Source organism: Lynx rufus, unplaced genomic scaffold, assembly GCF_022079265.1.
Source record: "Lynx rufus isolate CCGP_SWC_20201006 ecotype Redwood Valley unplaced genomic scaffold, mLynRuf1.p SCAF_23, whole genome shotgun sequence".
Classification (NCBI taxonomy): Eukaryota; Metazoa; Chordata; class Mammalia; order Carnivora; family Felidae; genus Lynx; species Lynx rufus.
Genome location: NW_025814838.1, coordinates 7,864,501 through 7,880,948, shown reverse-complemented (window position 1 = coordinate 7,880,948; position 16,448 = coordinate 7,864,501). Strand labels below are relative to the sequence as shown.

Below are 16,448 nucleotides of genomic sequence, written 5' to 3'. Positions count from 1 at the left end.
TTTTGTAGTTACATGTTTTGATACACTTATTTACTTTTGTGTATATTGTACAGATATTTTCTTTGTGGTTACCATTGGGGTTTCATCTAATAGCGTAAAGTTGTAACGATCTATTTTGAATTGATACCAACTGAATTTCAATCACACACAGAACTCTATTTCTGTACACCACTGTTCCCATGTCCACACCTTGTCATTGTTGTCAAAAATTACATCTTTATGGCACAAAAACAGACACATAGACCAATGGAATAGAATAGAAACCCCAGAACTAGACCCACAAACGTATGGCCAACTCATCTTTGACAAAGCAGGAAAGAACATCCAATGGAAAAAAGACAGTCTCTTTAACAAATGGTGCTGGGAGAACTGGACAGCAACATGCAGAAGAATGAAACTAGACCACTTTCTCACACCATTCACAAAAATAAACTCAAAATGGATAAAGGACCTGAATGTGAGACAGGAAACCATCAAAACCCTAGAGGAGAAAGCAGGAAAAGACCTCTCTGACCTCAGCCGTAGCAATCTCTTACTTGACACATCCCCAAAGGCAAGGGAATTAAAAGCAAAAGTGAATTACTGGGACCTTATGAAGATAAAAAGCTTCTGCACAGCAAAGGAAACAACCAACAAAACTAAAAGGCAACCAACGGAATGGGAAAAGATATTTGCAAATGACATATCGGACAAAGGGCTAGTATCCAAAATCTATAAAGAGCCCACCAAACTCCACACCCGAAAAACAAATAACCCAGTGAAGAAATGGGCAGAAAACATGAATAGACACTTCTCTAAAGAAGATCTCCAGATGGCCAACAGGCACATGAAAAGATGTTCAACGTCGCTCCTCATCAGGGAAATACAAATCAAAACCACACTCAGCTATCACCTCACGCCAGTCAGAGTGGCCAAAATGAACAAATCAGGAGACTATAGATGCTGGAGAGGATGTGGAGAAACGGGAACCCTCTTGCACTGTTGGTGGGAATGCAAATTGGTGCAGCCGCTCTGGAAAGCAGTGTGGAGGTTCCTCAGAAAATTAAAAATAGACCTACCCTATGACCCAGCAATAGCACTGCTAGGAATTTATCCAAGGGATACAGGAGTACTGATGCATAGGGGCACTTGTACCCCAATGTTTATAGCAGCACTCTCAACAATAGCCAAATTATGGAAAGAGCCTAAATGTCCATCAACTGATGAATGGATAAAGAAATTGTGGTTTATATACACAATGGAATACTACGTGGCAATGAGAAAAAATGAAATATGGCCCTTTGTAGCAACGTGGATGGAACTGGAGAGTGTGATGCTAAGTGAAATAAGCCATACAGAGAAAGACAGATACCATATGGATTCACTCTTATGTGGAATCTGAGAACCTTCACAGAAACTCATGGGGGAGGGGAAGGATAAAAAAAGAGGTTAGAGTGGGAGAGAGCCAACGCATTAGAGACTCTTGAAAAGTGAGAACAAACTGAGGGTTGATGGGGGGGTGGGAGGGAGGAGAGGGTGGGTGATGGGTATTGAGGAGGGCACCTTTTGGGATGAGCACTGGGTGTTGTATGGAAACCAATTTGTCAATAAATTTCATATATATAAAAAATAATAATAATAAAAATAAAAATAAAAAGGAAAAAAATTATTTTATGCATTTGCCTTTTAAATATTGTATAAAATAAATAGTTGAGTCATAAATCAAAAGTATAATAATTCTGGTTTTTATATGTGTCAGAGGACTTTGCTTTACCAGAGATCTTTATCTCTTCATATGGCTTTAATTTACTGTCTAGTGTCCTTTAATGTCCATGTAAAGGATTGTTTTTAGCATTTATTGTAGGGTAGATCTGTTGGTAATGAACCCCCTTATCTTTTATTTATCAGGGAATTTCTTATTTTCTATTTTTGAAGGACACAATTCTTGCTATAGAATTCTTGGTTGATGTTTTTTCTTACTTTAAATATATCATCCCACTACTTTCCAGTCTCAGAAGTTTCTGCTGAGAAGTCTACTGATGTTCATATTGAGAATCCTTTATATATGATAAATTGCTCTTGCTTGCTGCTTTCAAGATTACATCTTTGTTTTAGTCTTTTGACAGTTTGATTAAAATGTGTCTTATTGTAGGTATCTTAGGGTTTTCCTACTTGAAGTCTGTAAGTGTCTTGAATTTGTAAATCCATATATTTTGTTAAACTTCAGAAGTTTTTTCTAATAACCTTTCCTCCCATTTCTGTCTCTCTTCTCCTGGGAATCCCATGTGTATATGCTGCTGTGTTTGATGATGTAGAATAAGCCCCTTCTTTTTTCTTTCTGCTACCCATACTTAATAATTTCAAGTCTCCTATATTCAAGTTCACTGATTCTTTCTTCTTCCTGATCAAACTCCTCTTGAACACTTGTAGTGAATTTTTAAATTCGTTCATTATATTTTTCAGGTCCAGAATTTCTCTTTTTTTTAAATTATTTCTTCCTCTTTGTTGATATTCTCCTTTTGTTCATTTATCATTTTCATAATTTTCTTTAGTTTCCTTTAGTTCTTTCAGCATACCGAAGACAATTATTTTAAAGTCTTTATCAAGTAAGTCCTAGCTGTGCTACTTCTGGAGCAGTTTCTGCCAATTTATTTTATTCTATTCTTTGGGCCTTATATTCATGTTTATTTGTATGTCTTTTTGAAAATTGGGCTGTTGACAAAGCAGCCACCTCTCCTAGTCTTTGCCGACTGGCTCTGTGCTGAGGCAGTCCTTCACTATTTAGCTGACTGTGTTCTGAACTTGGATATCAGCTTTAGGTGAAGGCTTATGATAGATATTCTATGTCTTTTCTGTGTGTGCATCTTGTCTGCTTGTTCATGTGGCTTTTTGTATTCTTCCAGGAGTCTGCAGGTCTATAGTCCTCCTGCAGCTTTCATGAACAGTACCCTCCAGTTTTTTGCCCAAGCAAAACAAACACCAATCTTCAGGCAGTCCCCAGCCAGGTTAGATTTACTCAACTCCCTCTCATTTGGGAGAAGTAATAGGGAACTGGGCTGCTGCCTCCTCCGACCAAGACTATTCTGCAACAGGGAGGGTTTGGGCAAGGATGAGTAAAAATGCCACCAAATATCTTACTATTTTGAAGATGGCTTTTTCTTAATTAAATATTCACTTGGTTGCTGTAGGCTTCAACAGTTTTTCAGAGCTCCTATAAGGATATTTTAGTCCCTTTCTGATTATTTTTTGAGGTTTCCATGGAAAACAAGGGCTTAGAGCTTCCCAGGTGGACATTTTTCTGATTTACTCTTTTTAGCATTGTTTTGTAATTCTACCCCTAAACTCCTTTACAGTTTTATTTATTTCCTTATAACAACTCCTCCTACTCCTCCCCTTCCCCTCCTCCTCCTTTCTCCTCTTTCTCCTTCTCCTCCTCCTTTGTCACGTTATTATTATTTGTACATTGTGGGTTTTATTTATACTGTTCATGGGATCTTTTTTTTCTGACATAAGTTGCTAGTATTCAGGAATGCTATTGAATTTTTATATGCTGATATTATTATCCAGAAACCTATATGAACTAATTCTCTAATTAGTTTTCAGTTTATCTACAGATTAGCTTGGCTTTTCTATGTAGGTAGGTTTATCATCTAAAAATAATGAGAGTTTTTCTTCCTTTCCCATTGTCATTCTTCATTTATTGTGCTATTGCATAAAGTGGGACCACCAGTACAATGTTGAATACTGGCAATGATGATAAATATCTTTTTTTTGCCCCTGCCTTTGCATGGAATACTTCTAAATTTCTACTACTATATATTATATTTGACTACCCTTTGTCAGTTTAAGAAAATTCATTTCTATGTCTAGTTTGCTACAAGCTTTTAGCATTTTTTTCTTTTTTTATTTAAATCCAAGTTAATTAATACATAGTGTAATAACGATTTCAAGAATAGAATTTAGTTATTCATCACTTATATATAATGCCCAGTGCCCATTCCCACAAGTGCCCCCCCTACTGCCCATTGTCCATTTCGCCTATTTCCCCACCCAACACTACACCAGCAACCCTCAGTTCTCTGTATTTAAGTGTCTTATAGCTTGTCTCCCTCTCTGTTTTTATCTTATTTTTGCTTCCCTTCCCCTATGTTCATGTTTTGTATCTTAAATTCCACATATGAGTGAAATCGTACGACATTTGTCTTTCCCTGACTGACTTATTTCGCTTAGCATAATACACTCTAGTTCCATCCACATTGCTACAAATGGCAAGATTTCATTCTTTTTGATTGCCAAGTAATATTCCATTGTATATATACATACCACATCTTCTTTATCCATTCATCAGTCGAGGGGCTCTTTCCATACTTTGCATTTCCACAAACAGTGCAAGAGGGTTTACCTTCCTCCACACCCTCACCATCACCTGTTGTTTCTTGGGTTGTTGGTTTTAGCCATTCTGATAGCTGTGAGGTGATATCGCATTGTAGTTTTGATTTGCACTTCTTTGATGATAAGTGATATTGAGCATCTTTTCATGTGGCTGTTGGAAAGCTGAATGTCTTCTTTGGAGAAATGTCTGTTCATGTCTTATTCCCACTTTTTAATTGTATTATTTCATTTTCAGGGGTTGAGTTGTATACATTCTTTATATATTTTGGATACTAACCCTTTATTGAGTATGTCATTTGAAAATATATTCTCCCATTCAGTAGGTTGTCTTTCAGTTTTGCTGATTGTTTACTTCACTATGCAGAAGCTTCCTATTTTGATGTGGCCCCAATAGTCTATTTTTGCTTTTATTTCCCTTGACTTGGGAGACATGTCTAGAAAAATGCTTCAGTGGCGAATATCAGAGAAATTACTGCCTATATTCTCTTCTAGGACTTTTATGGTTTCATGTCTCACATTTTTGTCTTTAATCCATTTTGAGTTTTTTTGTGTGTATATGGTGAAAGAAAGTAGTTCAGTTTTGTTATTTTTCATGTAGCTGTCCAGTTTTCCCATCATCAATTGTTGAAGAGACAAGACTGTTTTTATTCCATTACATATTCTTGCCTCTTTTGTTGAAGATTAATTGGCCATATAATCATGGGTTTGTTTCTGGACTTTCTTTCCTGTTCCATTGATCATGTGTCTATTGTTGTGTCAGTACCATACTGTTTTGATTTGTATAGCTTTGTAGTATAACTTGATATCTTGAATTGTAATATCTCCAGCTTCACTTTTTTCATTAATATATTCTTAATTTTTTAAAATATATTTAAACATAATAAGCACAATCATTTTCTCATCTGATCTGATAATACCAATATTTGAAGTCATTAAAAATATGTTGCTGGTAAGTATTATTTCTACTGATGGCATTCATGGTATCTTTTTCTTTGTTCACTGGGTTATGTTGTATGCAGTTCATTTACTTTCAAAAATAATATGGGACAATAATTTTATACCTAGAATAGAAGAAAGGGTTTGCTTTGATTTCTGCAAAGAGACTAGGGCTGCAAATAGTCTGGGATTACTGTAAATTAATTAATAAAATCTCAGAGGAAAAGGGATGAATTTTAATTATTTAGAAATACTGTTTTAAATATTAATTAATTTTTAATTAATTTTAATAAAATAATGTTACATGTGGATCTTGAGAAACTTAACAGAAGACCATGGTGGGGGTGGGGGAAGGTACAAACAGAGAGGGAGAGAGGCAAACCATAAGAGACTCTTAAATACAGAGAACTGAGGGTTGATGGGGGTGGGGGAGAGGGGAAAGTGGGTTATGGGCATTGAGGAGGGCACTTGTTGGGATGAGCACTGGGTGTTGTATGGAAAACAATTTGACAATGAATTATATTTTTAAAAAACAATTATAAAAATAAATAAAATAAAATTTTATTATTTTTTCCTCTGAATACCTATTTGCATCTGAATGCAAATCCATAAAAGGATTGGTTAATTGGCAAAGCAACATTCATTGCATTCTGTTTGTGAGAGTGGGATAAGGCTTTGCTTCTGGTTCAGTCTTACTGTGAAACAAGATCTAGACATGACTGTGCAGGTTGTGCAATGCAAAAACTTCCATGGTGGCCATGCCCATTAGAGTTTCTTATTAATGAGGGGAGTATTTCATACTCTAACATTCCAAATTCACTGGGCTCTGGGACTTTATTTCTAACTTTTTCATTGCTAATATCATTAAAACTGAACTAAGGAATCTTTTATTCCAACTTATTACAACAGATCCAGTGGCCATCATTGTGTAGCATTTAGAAAAGAAAAATTCTTGGTAGGACTCTTAGAGACATGGCCTGGAGGACTGTAGTCTTCTGTCTCATCCAGGGACACTCAGTGGGATAGATGACTTGGGTCCTTATTAAGGCAATTCTCTTAATCAGGTGAAATCGAGAGTTGGCTATTGTCCTCAGTCTGAAGCATTGCTGGAATACATGACTGGTCGGGAAATAATGATCATGTATGCCAGGTTATGGGGAATCTCTGAGCCCCAGATTCAGCTGTATGTGAATAGATGGTTGAATTCAATGCAACTGGATCTCCATGCTGACAAGCTTATCATAACCTACAGGTGAGTTATTTCATTATTAGGATCTTTTTGTTGCAGCTGTTATAATGTTGAGATGCCTCCCTATGTCTCTTATGTTTGAAATAAATGTGCACAGCTCTACCCAAGTCCCTCTGTAACAGTATTATCTAATTGTGAAACTATCTCATGAGTTGCTAATATCAGATAATAGCAATTAAGATAAATCAGTGTAGTTCCATGTCTTTCTTTTGCAGAGATGAAACTAAAATCCCGGTTATATTTGAACTATAGCCTCTAAATCTCAAAAGAGATGTTTCCTCAATATATTATCTATAATCACAAAGGTATACTATTCGTCCTAGTGTCCAAATAGTTCTTTGTCTCCCAAGAAAGAAGAAATCTAGGCCCTTTGAATTATGGGAGATTCATATACTTGGGAAATCATGGTACCCTAAGCACAAGTAAATAAATGTCACTGATAATGTGGCTAAAATCAGTTACATAGAAGTCACTCATCTACATTTCAAATGAAAATTATTTGATATATACACCTGTACTGGACCTAACTTATTGAAGTAAAACTAATCAACATTGTGGAATTTCATGTTAAATGTTTGTTGATATGTTTATGCTCTTTCCTATAAATAACTAATTTGTATAACTTCCCTTTCTTCTAAATTTTCTTTCCTTCTATGACCATAAAGTGGAGGAACCAAACGTAGGCTGAGTACTGCTATTGCCCTAATGGGAAATACCTCAGTCATTTTGCTAGATGAGCCATCAACTGGCATGGACCCTGGAGCCCGACGCCTGCTCTGGGATGCTGTGACATGGACACGTGAAAGTGGCAAAGCCATCATTATAACTTCCCATAGGTGTGGCTCATTTGGAGGCTTGAACGAGGGTTGTCAAGTACTATACTGACTATAAGTGAGAATTATTTGGGGCTAGGAATATTGACAATAAATTTTAGTGTATGTGAGTTCCTCCTTAATCCTAATGAATAGAGTGGCCAAAAATACTCACTGAGTTAAACAATTAAGAGTGGGGAAAGAGCAGGAAGTTTAAGAGATGCTGTGTTTGAGGATTTGTACTCTACTACTAATTGTTTGAAAATTTTTCACTTCCCAACTATAATCTTTACGATTACCAAATTCCACTTCACATTGAAAACAGAGTCACAAATCCTGGCTCTGTTTGAACTACAGAATGTCCTCCAAAACCAGAACTTTTTATGGTATCATGTTTTGCTAGAATGGAGGAATGTGATGCCTTCTGTACCAGGCTGGCCATCATGGTGGAGGGAAAGTTCATGTGCCTGGGTAGCCCTCAGCACCTCAAAAGCAAGTTTGGCAACATTTACGTCCTGAAGATCAAGGTCAAGATTGATGCACAGGAGGATAAACTGAATGATTTAAAATTTTTCATCACAATGACATTCCCAGGTAAACTAGGTTAGGCTAACTTTTATAAAGATGTGTTAAATCATGGTTTTACTGTTTCATCATCCATATGTTTTATGTCTTCAGTAAGTGTTTCCTGTGGGATATTGATATTTATTGACCTTCCATACTGAATTCCTTTTGGGATCCTTCTTTCTATAACTTTAGCATTACGATACATATTTTTTCACACACATATAAAAAGGTTCTCACTAATCTCTTGTATCATTGTAATAAGGCAGTTTTGGATTTGTGCTATCAATATAAATTATACCACTAAAGTCATATTTTCAAGTACAATGCTCATTTTCACATATTACTTTTGCAAAGTCTTAAGGCTTTTTATTCTAACTAAGCATGTATCCCAATCTTTTGATATCTCAGCCGGATGTGATATAGAAATGCAAACAAGAAACATTAAGTTTTTCTCTTCTCTCAAGATTAATTCTGCTTCTGCTGCTAAATGCAACAAGCATCTCTCTGCCTATATGGTACAATACCAGAGACAGCAACTATTTCCTTCTGTCCTTTACCTCTCTTTCTTTTTTTTTAATGTTTATTTATTTTTTGAGAGAGAAAGACAGAGCATGAATGGGGGAGGGGCAGAGAGAGAGAGGGAGACCACAGAATCTGAAGCAGGCTTCAGGCTCTGAGCTGTCAGCCCAGAACCCGTTGCGGGGCTCGAACTCATGAACGGTGAGATCATGACCTGAGCTGAAGCTGGACACTTAACTGACTGAGCCATCCAGGTGCCCCTTTACCTCTCTTTCTTAAACATAAAGCAGAGGCATGGAAAAGATTTTAATAATTCTGGTTTTTCATCTTACTCCACTTTGTGAGGGTGAGTAAAATATCAGAGAAGTTCCCACTGTGTGTCAGGCTGAGGAGTTATAAGTTTATCTTTCAGGCAATGGAAAAGAGCATGATTGATTACACAGTAGGAATAAATATCAGAAAATAGATAAGAAGGGTGCCTGGGTGGCTCAGTCGGTTAAGCATCCGACCCTTGATTTCAGCTCAGGTCATGATCTCACAGTTCCTGGATTCAAAGCCTGTGTCAGGCTCCATGCTGACAGTGTGGAGCCTGCTTAGGATTCTCTCTCTCTCTCTTTCTCTCTCTCTCTCTCTCTGTCTCTCTCTCTCCTCCTCTCTCTGCCCCTCCCCCCCCAAATAAATAAGTAAACTTAAAAAAAAAGAAAATAGATAAGAAATGAATGGAAGTGGAGATGTGGAGAATAGATGTATGGGAAAGTAATTACCTCACTGTTGGCCATAGTGATTATCATGTGCATAGGACACATGCAGATGGATGCGTCCATTAAGAAAGAAGTTTAATACTCACTTAATGCATTCATTCACATATTTTTGAGTACTATTCTATCAAACTTCTATTTCATGTGATAAATTACCATGAGAGAAGCTGTGACCAGAAAACGTCACTACTGTGTGCTGTCCTAGCTCTTCTTGAAGGAAGGACACTAAACACTGACCCAAGACCTATTTTCAAGGATGTGGACACAAGAACTTTAATGGAAATGTGGGTTTGAGGCATTTTCTCAACTGTAAGGTGGTTGTTGCCCTGTTCTTTCTTACATTATGCTAGAGCAAATACCTATTCAAATATGACAGAATCAAAAAGGAATTGACATGGCATCTATACCCAAATTTTGATTTTTAAAAAGAAGAAATAAATACTGCAAGCAAAAGTCATCTATAATGTATACTCTAAAGAGGATTTGCCACAATAATCAGATATCTAGGGTAAATAATTCTGCATAATCCTGAGTAAATTTAAATGACCATGTGGTTTTTTTAAGGCAACGATGATTTCTACAGTATGTTAGCTTATATATTCTGAAAAGTGCTCCTGGTGAAATAACCTAGAAATTGGTAAAAATTTAAACAAATACATCTTAAATACAATAATTGTCTTACAAACAAAATTGGGAAAAAATTTTAACAACCAGAAAATAAGAAAAAAGGAGAAAACAAATAAAAGAAACAGTGAGCAGTTAGAAAATGCGAATTGTGGAAGCAAGTGCCATCTTGGCAATGGGATCACTGATGAAGCTCTGGACCCTCGTCAGGGTTGGGAAGTTCATCCAGAGACAGCCACAAGTGGGTTGGTCAGTTATGATGAAGTTTTGGTTCATGGGGTCTGGATCCAATGGCCAAGAAAAACTTCTTGAAGACATCTTTGGTGCAAAAAGGTGATTTCATTAAAGCACGGGGACAGAACCCATGGGCAGAAAGAGCTGCACTGGAGTCCTGATGGGTAACTCACTATACACCCTCAGGTTGGGAGGGGGTCAGGGATAGAGTAAGTCTCTGAAAGAATTTTGGAAGCAAGGTTTCCAGGACCTTGAGGGGCTAGCTGTTGCTAGGCAAACATCATTTATTACCATTTAACAAAACCTCAGTCTTGAGACCCTTCAGAAGTATATCGGGGGCCATAAGCTTGGAGTATGATTGTCAGCACATATCTTGGGGCAGCTGAGATAAAGGAAGTAGACTTTAAGGATCCTTAAGGTTGGGATAATGTTAAGCTAATGTTCTCTTTTGCCCCAGCAAACTGTCATCATTGAGGCAGCTAAGCTCCTAGAAGGAGGTCACTCTGTTTCAAGGACTTGTCAATGGGCTACAAGCAGTAAAGGAACTTAATTTTTCATTTGCCTTAGTTTCCCATATTACTGTGGCGAACACTTAAACCCCTTTCCTTTGTTTTTGGGTAACCAGGAGTGTCCAAGGAATATCACACATATTCCACTTGTTTGGGGGGGGGGGGGAGGGCAGGGGATGCCAGCCTGCATTTTGCCCTCAGCTTGCCCCAAGCTCCCTCATCAAAGTAGCATCCTCTGATTCCAAGTAGAAGCAAGCAGATATCCTTTCTGGAGGAAAGGATCTCAAATTTAAGCTTGGAGTGGAGAGAGACCCACAGGAGGCAGATATCAGAGAGTACCAGAGGAAGGTCTACTTGATAAATCCCAGAAGACTCTTAGAAGGAACCCTTCAAAAGAGGACTCTAAAGCTAAGAAAATATTCTGTCCTACCCTACCTTCTACATAGGAAACACCTACTAAAGCTATAAGAAAATTAACCTCATTTAAATATAAATGATTGAAAAGATTAAAATTGAATCCCACAGAAAAATATCATAAAAGAGGATAAAAGAAAATAACCTACAGAGATTGAAAGAACAGCAGAGCTGTAAGGCTACAAAGTAGATGAAACTAGCATCTAATACTTCAATATGAGCTTACAGAATTAAGAAGGGAATAGATGGTATGTAAGAAAATCCTAAATTAGAATTGAAAGGGCAAGAAGATTAGATGGCTAGACATCAAGGGGATATATAAAGACAGCTGACCTCACTGGAGAGAATACTTTAAGTAAATATTTCAGAAATACTTAACTATCAAGAGCAAATAAACCACACAGAAAGCACAAGGGAACGGTATTGGAAAGGAGAAAAACAGAAAACCATCAAACAGAAACATAGTTAAGCATGTGAAAGTAAGAGAGAGGCAAGGCAAGGACCATCCAACACAATATGAAATTAGTCCACAAAGAAGAAAAGGAAAGCCATAAAATGGAATAAATACTAAAAACTATCATTCAAGAAAATTTCCTAAGATGAGACAAACCTGCTTACTAAAAGGACAACCTGAAAAATTGACTCAATATCATCAACACCAAGGAGTATTCCAATGTAACTATTGTATTTTAATAATAAAGGTGGTTGACCTTTGGATTCCAGGTAAAAAGATAAGGGAAAGAAGGAAAGTTTATAAGGGAAAGAAAATTAGATTGATCTCAGGCTTTGTGATAAAACATTTTATGCTAAGAAAAATACAACCTGTAGTTTTCACATGCAACCAAAATGATCTTCAAGAATAAAATTCAAAAAGAGTTATAAACAAATAGGTATTCAGGAGATATTGTCCCCAGTGGTTCTCCCTGAAGACTATACAAACAAAAATTTTGTTATCGACTAACGAATGATTGGAGAAGTTTCTGCATAGGAACTACTGGTGAGCACTGAATGTTTATACCACTGTCTTGAAAAGAAGGGACTATTTATGGGTATTAGGAAAAGACATTAGTATGAAGTTAGCCATAAGAACAAAATATATCACCCAACCACAAGGTGAAGTACATACACACATGTATTTTGTATATTTACATTTGTATTTATATTTATGCACTTATCTATATATATCCATATATAATTTTAAAAATTATATAGGAGGACTACAATTAAACATACTGTTGCTTTCAGCATATATAAATAGACTTAACTCCTGCATGAAAAGAAAAAAAAAATTCAGCTTGGCTCATAAGCAAAATCCAGTTCTCTAATGTGTGTAAGAAGCACTACTAAAAAAAACTAAATCAGAGAAGTTAAAAATGAAAGAGTGGGCTTCTTAATTCTCTTGCTGTCCCACACTTGATCTTTAGCTACTTATTACATTTTTTAAATTCAGCTTCTATCATCTGGCAGTGTCTGCCTTGCACAAACAAATGCTCTGGCCCTAATCCTCTCTGTAGATGCCTGTCTCTCCCCAGACACAGGTTGCTCTGAGTTTGCCCTATCATAAAACTGATGGGTTCAAGAAAAAACATTATTTGCAATTTTTCCAGCTTTCTTGTAGGAAGAGTGCGAGTGACACTCTTTCCAGTTTTTAAAAAAGCTATGGCCCAACAATTCTACCTACAGCTACACTTTAGATACTTGCATCTACCTGTAACAAGGAGATAAGTAAAATAATACTTAAGTCGGCAATATTCACAATAGTCAGACAACCTGTATGTCTATCAGTAGCCTAATGGAAAACAAACTGTGGAATATTCATATACCGGATTACTATTTACAGAGGAAAATGAATTATAGCTATATGCAACCACACGAATGAATCTCACAACATTTAGTGAAAGAAGCAGAAAGAAAAAATATATATCAGATGATTCCATTGACATAAGCTTCAAAGGTAGGAAAACTCTTCCTCAATTTTTAGAGGTGTATGCACAGGTAAAAACACTTAGGAAAGGAAATATCCACAATAGCAACGAAGGTATTGGTGACTTTTATGGGGGATAGAGGCTGAGAAGTGGCACATGGGAGTTTCTGTGTTACTATTACTTGGCCTAAATGAGATGATTTCACCAGTGTTTGCTCTGAGTAATTCATTAAACTCCATGTTTCAAATATTTCACACACACAAAAAAGCTGTACATGACCATGGAGACAATACATGCATTAAAATTCGCATTAAAGGGGCGCCTGGGTGGCTCAGTCGGTTGAGCGTTCGACTTTGCTCGGGTCACGATCTCACGGTCCGTGAGTTCGAGCCCCGCGTCAGGCTCTGGGCTGTGTCTCCTTCTCTCTCTGCCCCTCCCCCATTCATGCTCTGTCTCTGTCTCAAAAATAAATTAAAAAAAACTGTTAAAAAAATTTTTTTTAATTCGCATTAAAAAATCTCACCATTATGAACATGTACTTTTTACTTTAAAACATTTTAAACCCAGTTAATCCAATTTTCATCAACCTGCAAATGTGCACTGATGAGTGTAAATATGTTTGTTCCCATTAGAAATGGATACCACCCTTTTCCCTGTCATTCCACCAGTGGGTAAGAACACACAGAACATACAGGCTGACTTTGGTAATCTATAGGCATGATTTTGTCTTTCATGGGGCATGTGATCATGCGAATAGTGAGGAGGCATTGTCCTCCTCTCCTCCCCACCAAGCACACTGTACATGCATACATATCCACACAACCAGCTCATCATATTCTCAGCACTATGTTCAGGAATAAAGTCTTGTTGTAACATTACAGCCAGCTCATCATATTCTCAGCACTATGTTCAGGAATAAAGTCTTGTTGTAACATTAGAATTTGAGGAGGCTCAGGTTTTGAACATGGGGCATGTGAGCTGACAACTTTACTGTACCTGAAAGCATACCTTTAGTAATTGCTATGAACTCCACATAATAAGGCTATTCATCAGGAATAAATCTGAAAGGAATTAACCATGTCATGTGTACCAAAGAGAGTGGGTTATTTGACCATGTCATTTTTTTGTATTAACAATTGTGTATAATGAAGTTGATATAGCAATATTTTGGAAATTAAAAATGGTATCTGTTAAGATTATCTATCTTGCTTTCATTTCTTAGGTAGTGTATTAAAGCATGAGAATCAAGGGATCCTAAACTACTACATTCCCAGCAAGGACAACAGCTGGGGAAAGGTGAATGTAGAAACCATGCTCTTCTAACATTACATGTTAAGAAAGTGCTTCTGATGGGGGGAAGTATCTGATATCCAAGCATATGTAATGGGAGGCTGACATTGTATGAGGAGCAGAAAAATTCCCTAAAGTATGTTATTTTTCAAAGGCCCCTAGAGTTTAATTGATTTTTCTTTCTTAAATCCCATTATTTGTCATGTCTAACAAGATAATAGGGACAGAGAAGTGCTTCCTTGCAGATTCTCAATTATCTGTTCATTTTCTCATCTTCCCCTTTTGTCCTCCAACATGAACTTGGCAGGACTTGGAGGACAGGCAGGAGATGCTCAGCTGGGTTGGAGGCTGGAGGGGAGGCCTGCAATGGTAACTGCACTTTTTTACTGCTGTTGTTGCTAAAGGTGTTTGGTATTTTGGAGGAAGCTAAAGAGAAATTCAATTTAGAAGACTACTCCATCAGTCAGATAACACTGGAACAAGTCTTCCTGATCTTTGCTAACCCAGAGAACACAGAAGGTGATTATCAAGAAAAGGTACCATGAGATTTACTCCCAAACAGTGACCCTTCTGTCTTCCTTAGACTACTCTATTACTGGACACATAGAGGGGCATTACTATGGGTGTGTATATCTTGGCATAAATGTATTTACATAATAAAGAGTCCTCCAAAGAATAACATACATATGTCACTCTTCTGTAAATTTACATGGGTGGCTTGTGTATCCAGCATGTGCAAATCTAAAGACATTTGGTGAAATGTTTGTTTTCCTAGAAATACAAAAGAGCAGCATTAATCAGGGTAGGAAAAGGACATATTCTTGAGCATCCTGAATGTTTAAACAGAAACATCCAAAAAAAATGGTGCTGTCAAATGGGACAGCTTGAAAAGCAAAAGGATTGTTTCAGTACTTGAGTTGTGGTTAAGAGGAACATTAAGCATGTATCAAACCATTTTTCCCATGGATACACACACACACAAAGACACACACACACACACACACACACACACACTATTTTTTGAGGGCAAAGGGAGAGGGAGAGGGAATCTTAAGCAGTCTCCATGCTCAGTGCGGAATCAGATGTGGGGCTCAGTCTCACGACCATGAAATCATGACCCAAGCCACAATCAAGAGTCAGAGACTTAACTCACTGAGCCACCTAGGCACCCCTCACCCACACACAATTTTATACCAAAAAGGATCTAATTAAAATCAGTATCAAATTTTAAGGGGTAGGGGTGTGTGGGGTTATTATTTCCAAAACTCAAACCAAGATTCTTCATTTGCAAGAGAATCTTTGTACCATAACATTTAGAGTCCAAGAACAGAAAGCAAAACCATTATTTAAAAAATACTATTTTCTTTTCTATTCTTGTCCCACCTCTGATTAAGAAGAAAAGAAGAAGAAATGAAGTGAAGAATGATATACAGAGCTCTTCCTCAGATTCTTGTTTGGCCACATGGAGTCCCCCATAAGCCATGTGAGAAATCTAGTAACTCTCAAGATTCATGGGCAGATGAGCAGACAAGAGATGATTTTTGTCCAGTTGCAAGATAGAAAGAATCCATGAAGCTGCTCTACTTTAGGATGGTTTGTTCAAGGTTTATATATTCTTAGTTGGACATTTGTGAGTAATAAAATTATACCCAAAAGCTAATTGTTTTTAGGTATAACTTTCTGTGGGTTCCACTCCCATACGTGCCATACATCACCAGTGATTTCAGTAATTGCAAAATTTGCAGGCTGGCAAACTTTAAAAGAGGAGGGGGAGCTCATTTTATTAAGGTCTTACTTGCATCTAGTCTCACAGTTGGCATAATTAATGACTCTTTTTAAAATTCCTTGAGTGTGGTGGTCTCTTCACTGTCCTATGATCCAATTCACCTCTTATCTTCCAGCAAGAAACGAACAAATTATGTCAGTTCCTCTACTAAGCACTTTACATGCATTGCATTATTTAATCCCACTACAAAACTCTGGGCTAGGTATTGCAGCTATTATTATCTTCAGTGTACATGGGAGAGGCAGAGGGGTTAAGGGATTTACCCAGGGTCACCCAGCAAGTAAGCAGGAGCATTCATCAGTATCCCCACTTGGAGTCAGGAAACCACACAGCAATTTGAACAGGGAAAGTTAAAAGAATGATTAATTATAGCAGGGGGTTAGCTATAGGAGGTACAGGGAACTCCAAAGGATACACTATGGATGAGGGAAAATATCCAAGGAAGAAACAAACT

The 16,448-nt window shown here is 37.2% G+C and overlaps 1 protein-coding gene across 1 annotated transcript in view; it reads left to right on the top strand.

The window, feature by feature from the left end:
- The window catches only part of LOC124517903 (phospholipid-transporting ATPase ABCA3-like), a 188,133-nt gene extending 172,447 nt beyond the window's left edge, over positions 1-15,686 (top strand). Inside the window, exons 26-31 of the mRNA XM_047087601.1 lie at positions 6,372-6,559; positions 7,222-7,392; positions 7,772-7,962; positions 14,141-14,214; positions 14,613-14,744; positions 15,603-15,686. Coding sequence (XP_046943557.1) covers positions 6,372-6,559; positions 7,222-7,392; positions 7,772-7,962; positions 14,141-14,214; positions 14,613-14,744; positions 15,603-15,686 — 840 coding nt within the window. The remainder of the gene's footprint in view (positions 1-6,371; positions 6,560-7,221; positions 7,393-7,771; positions 7,963-14,140; positions 14,215-14,612; positions 14,745-15,602) is intronic.
- Positions 15,687-16,448: the final 762 nt, after the last annotated feature.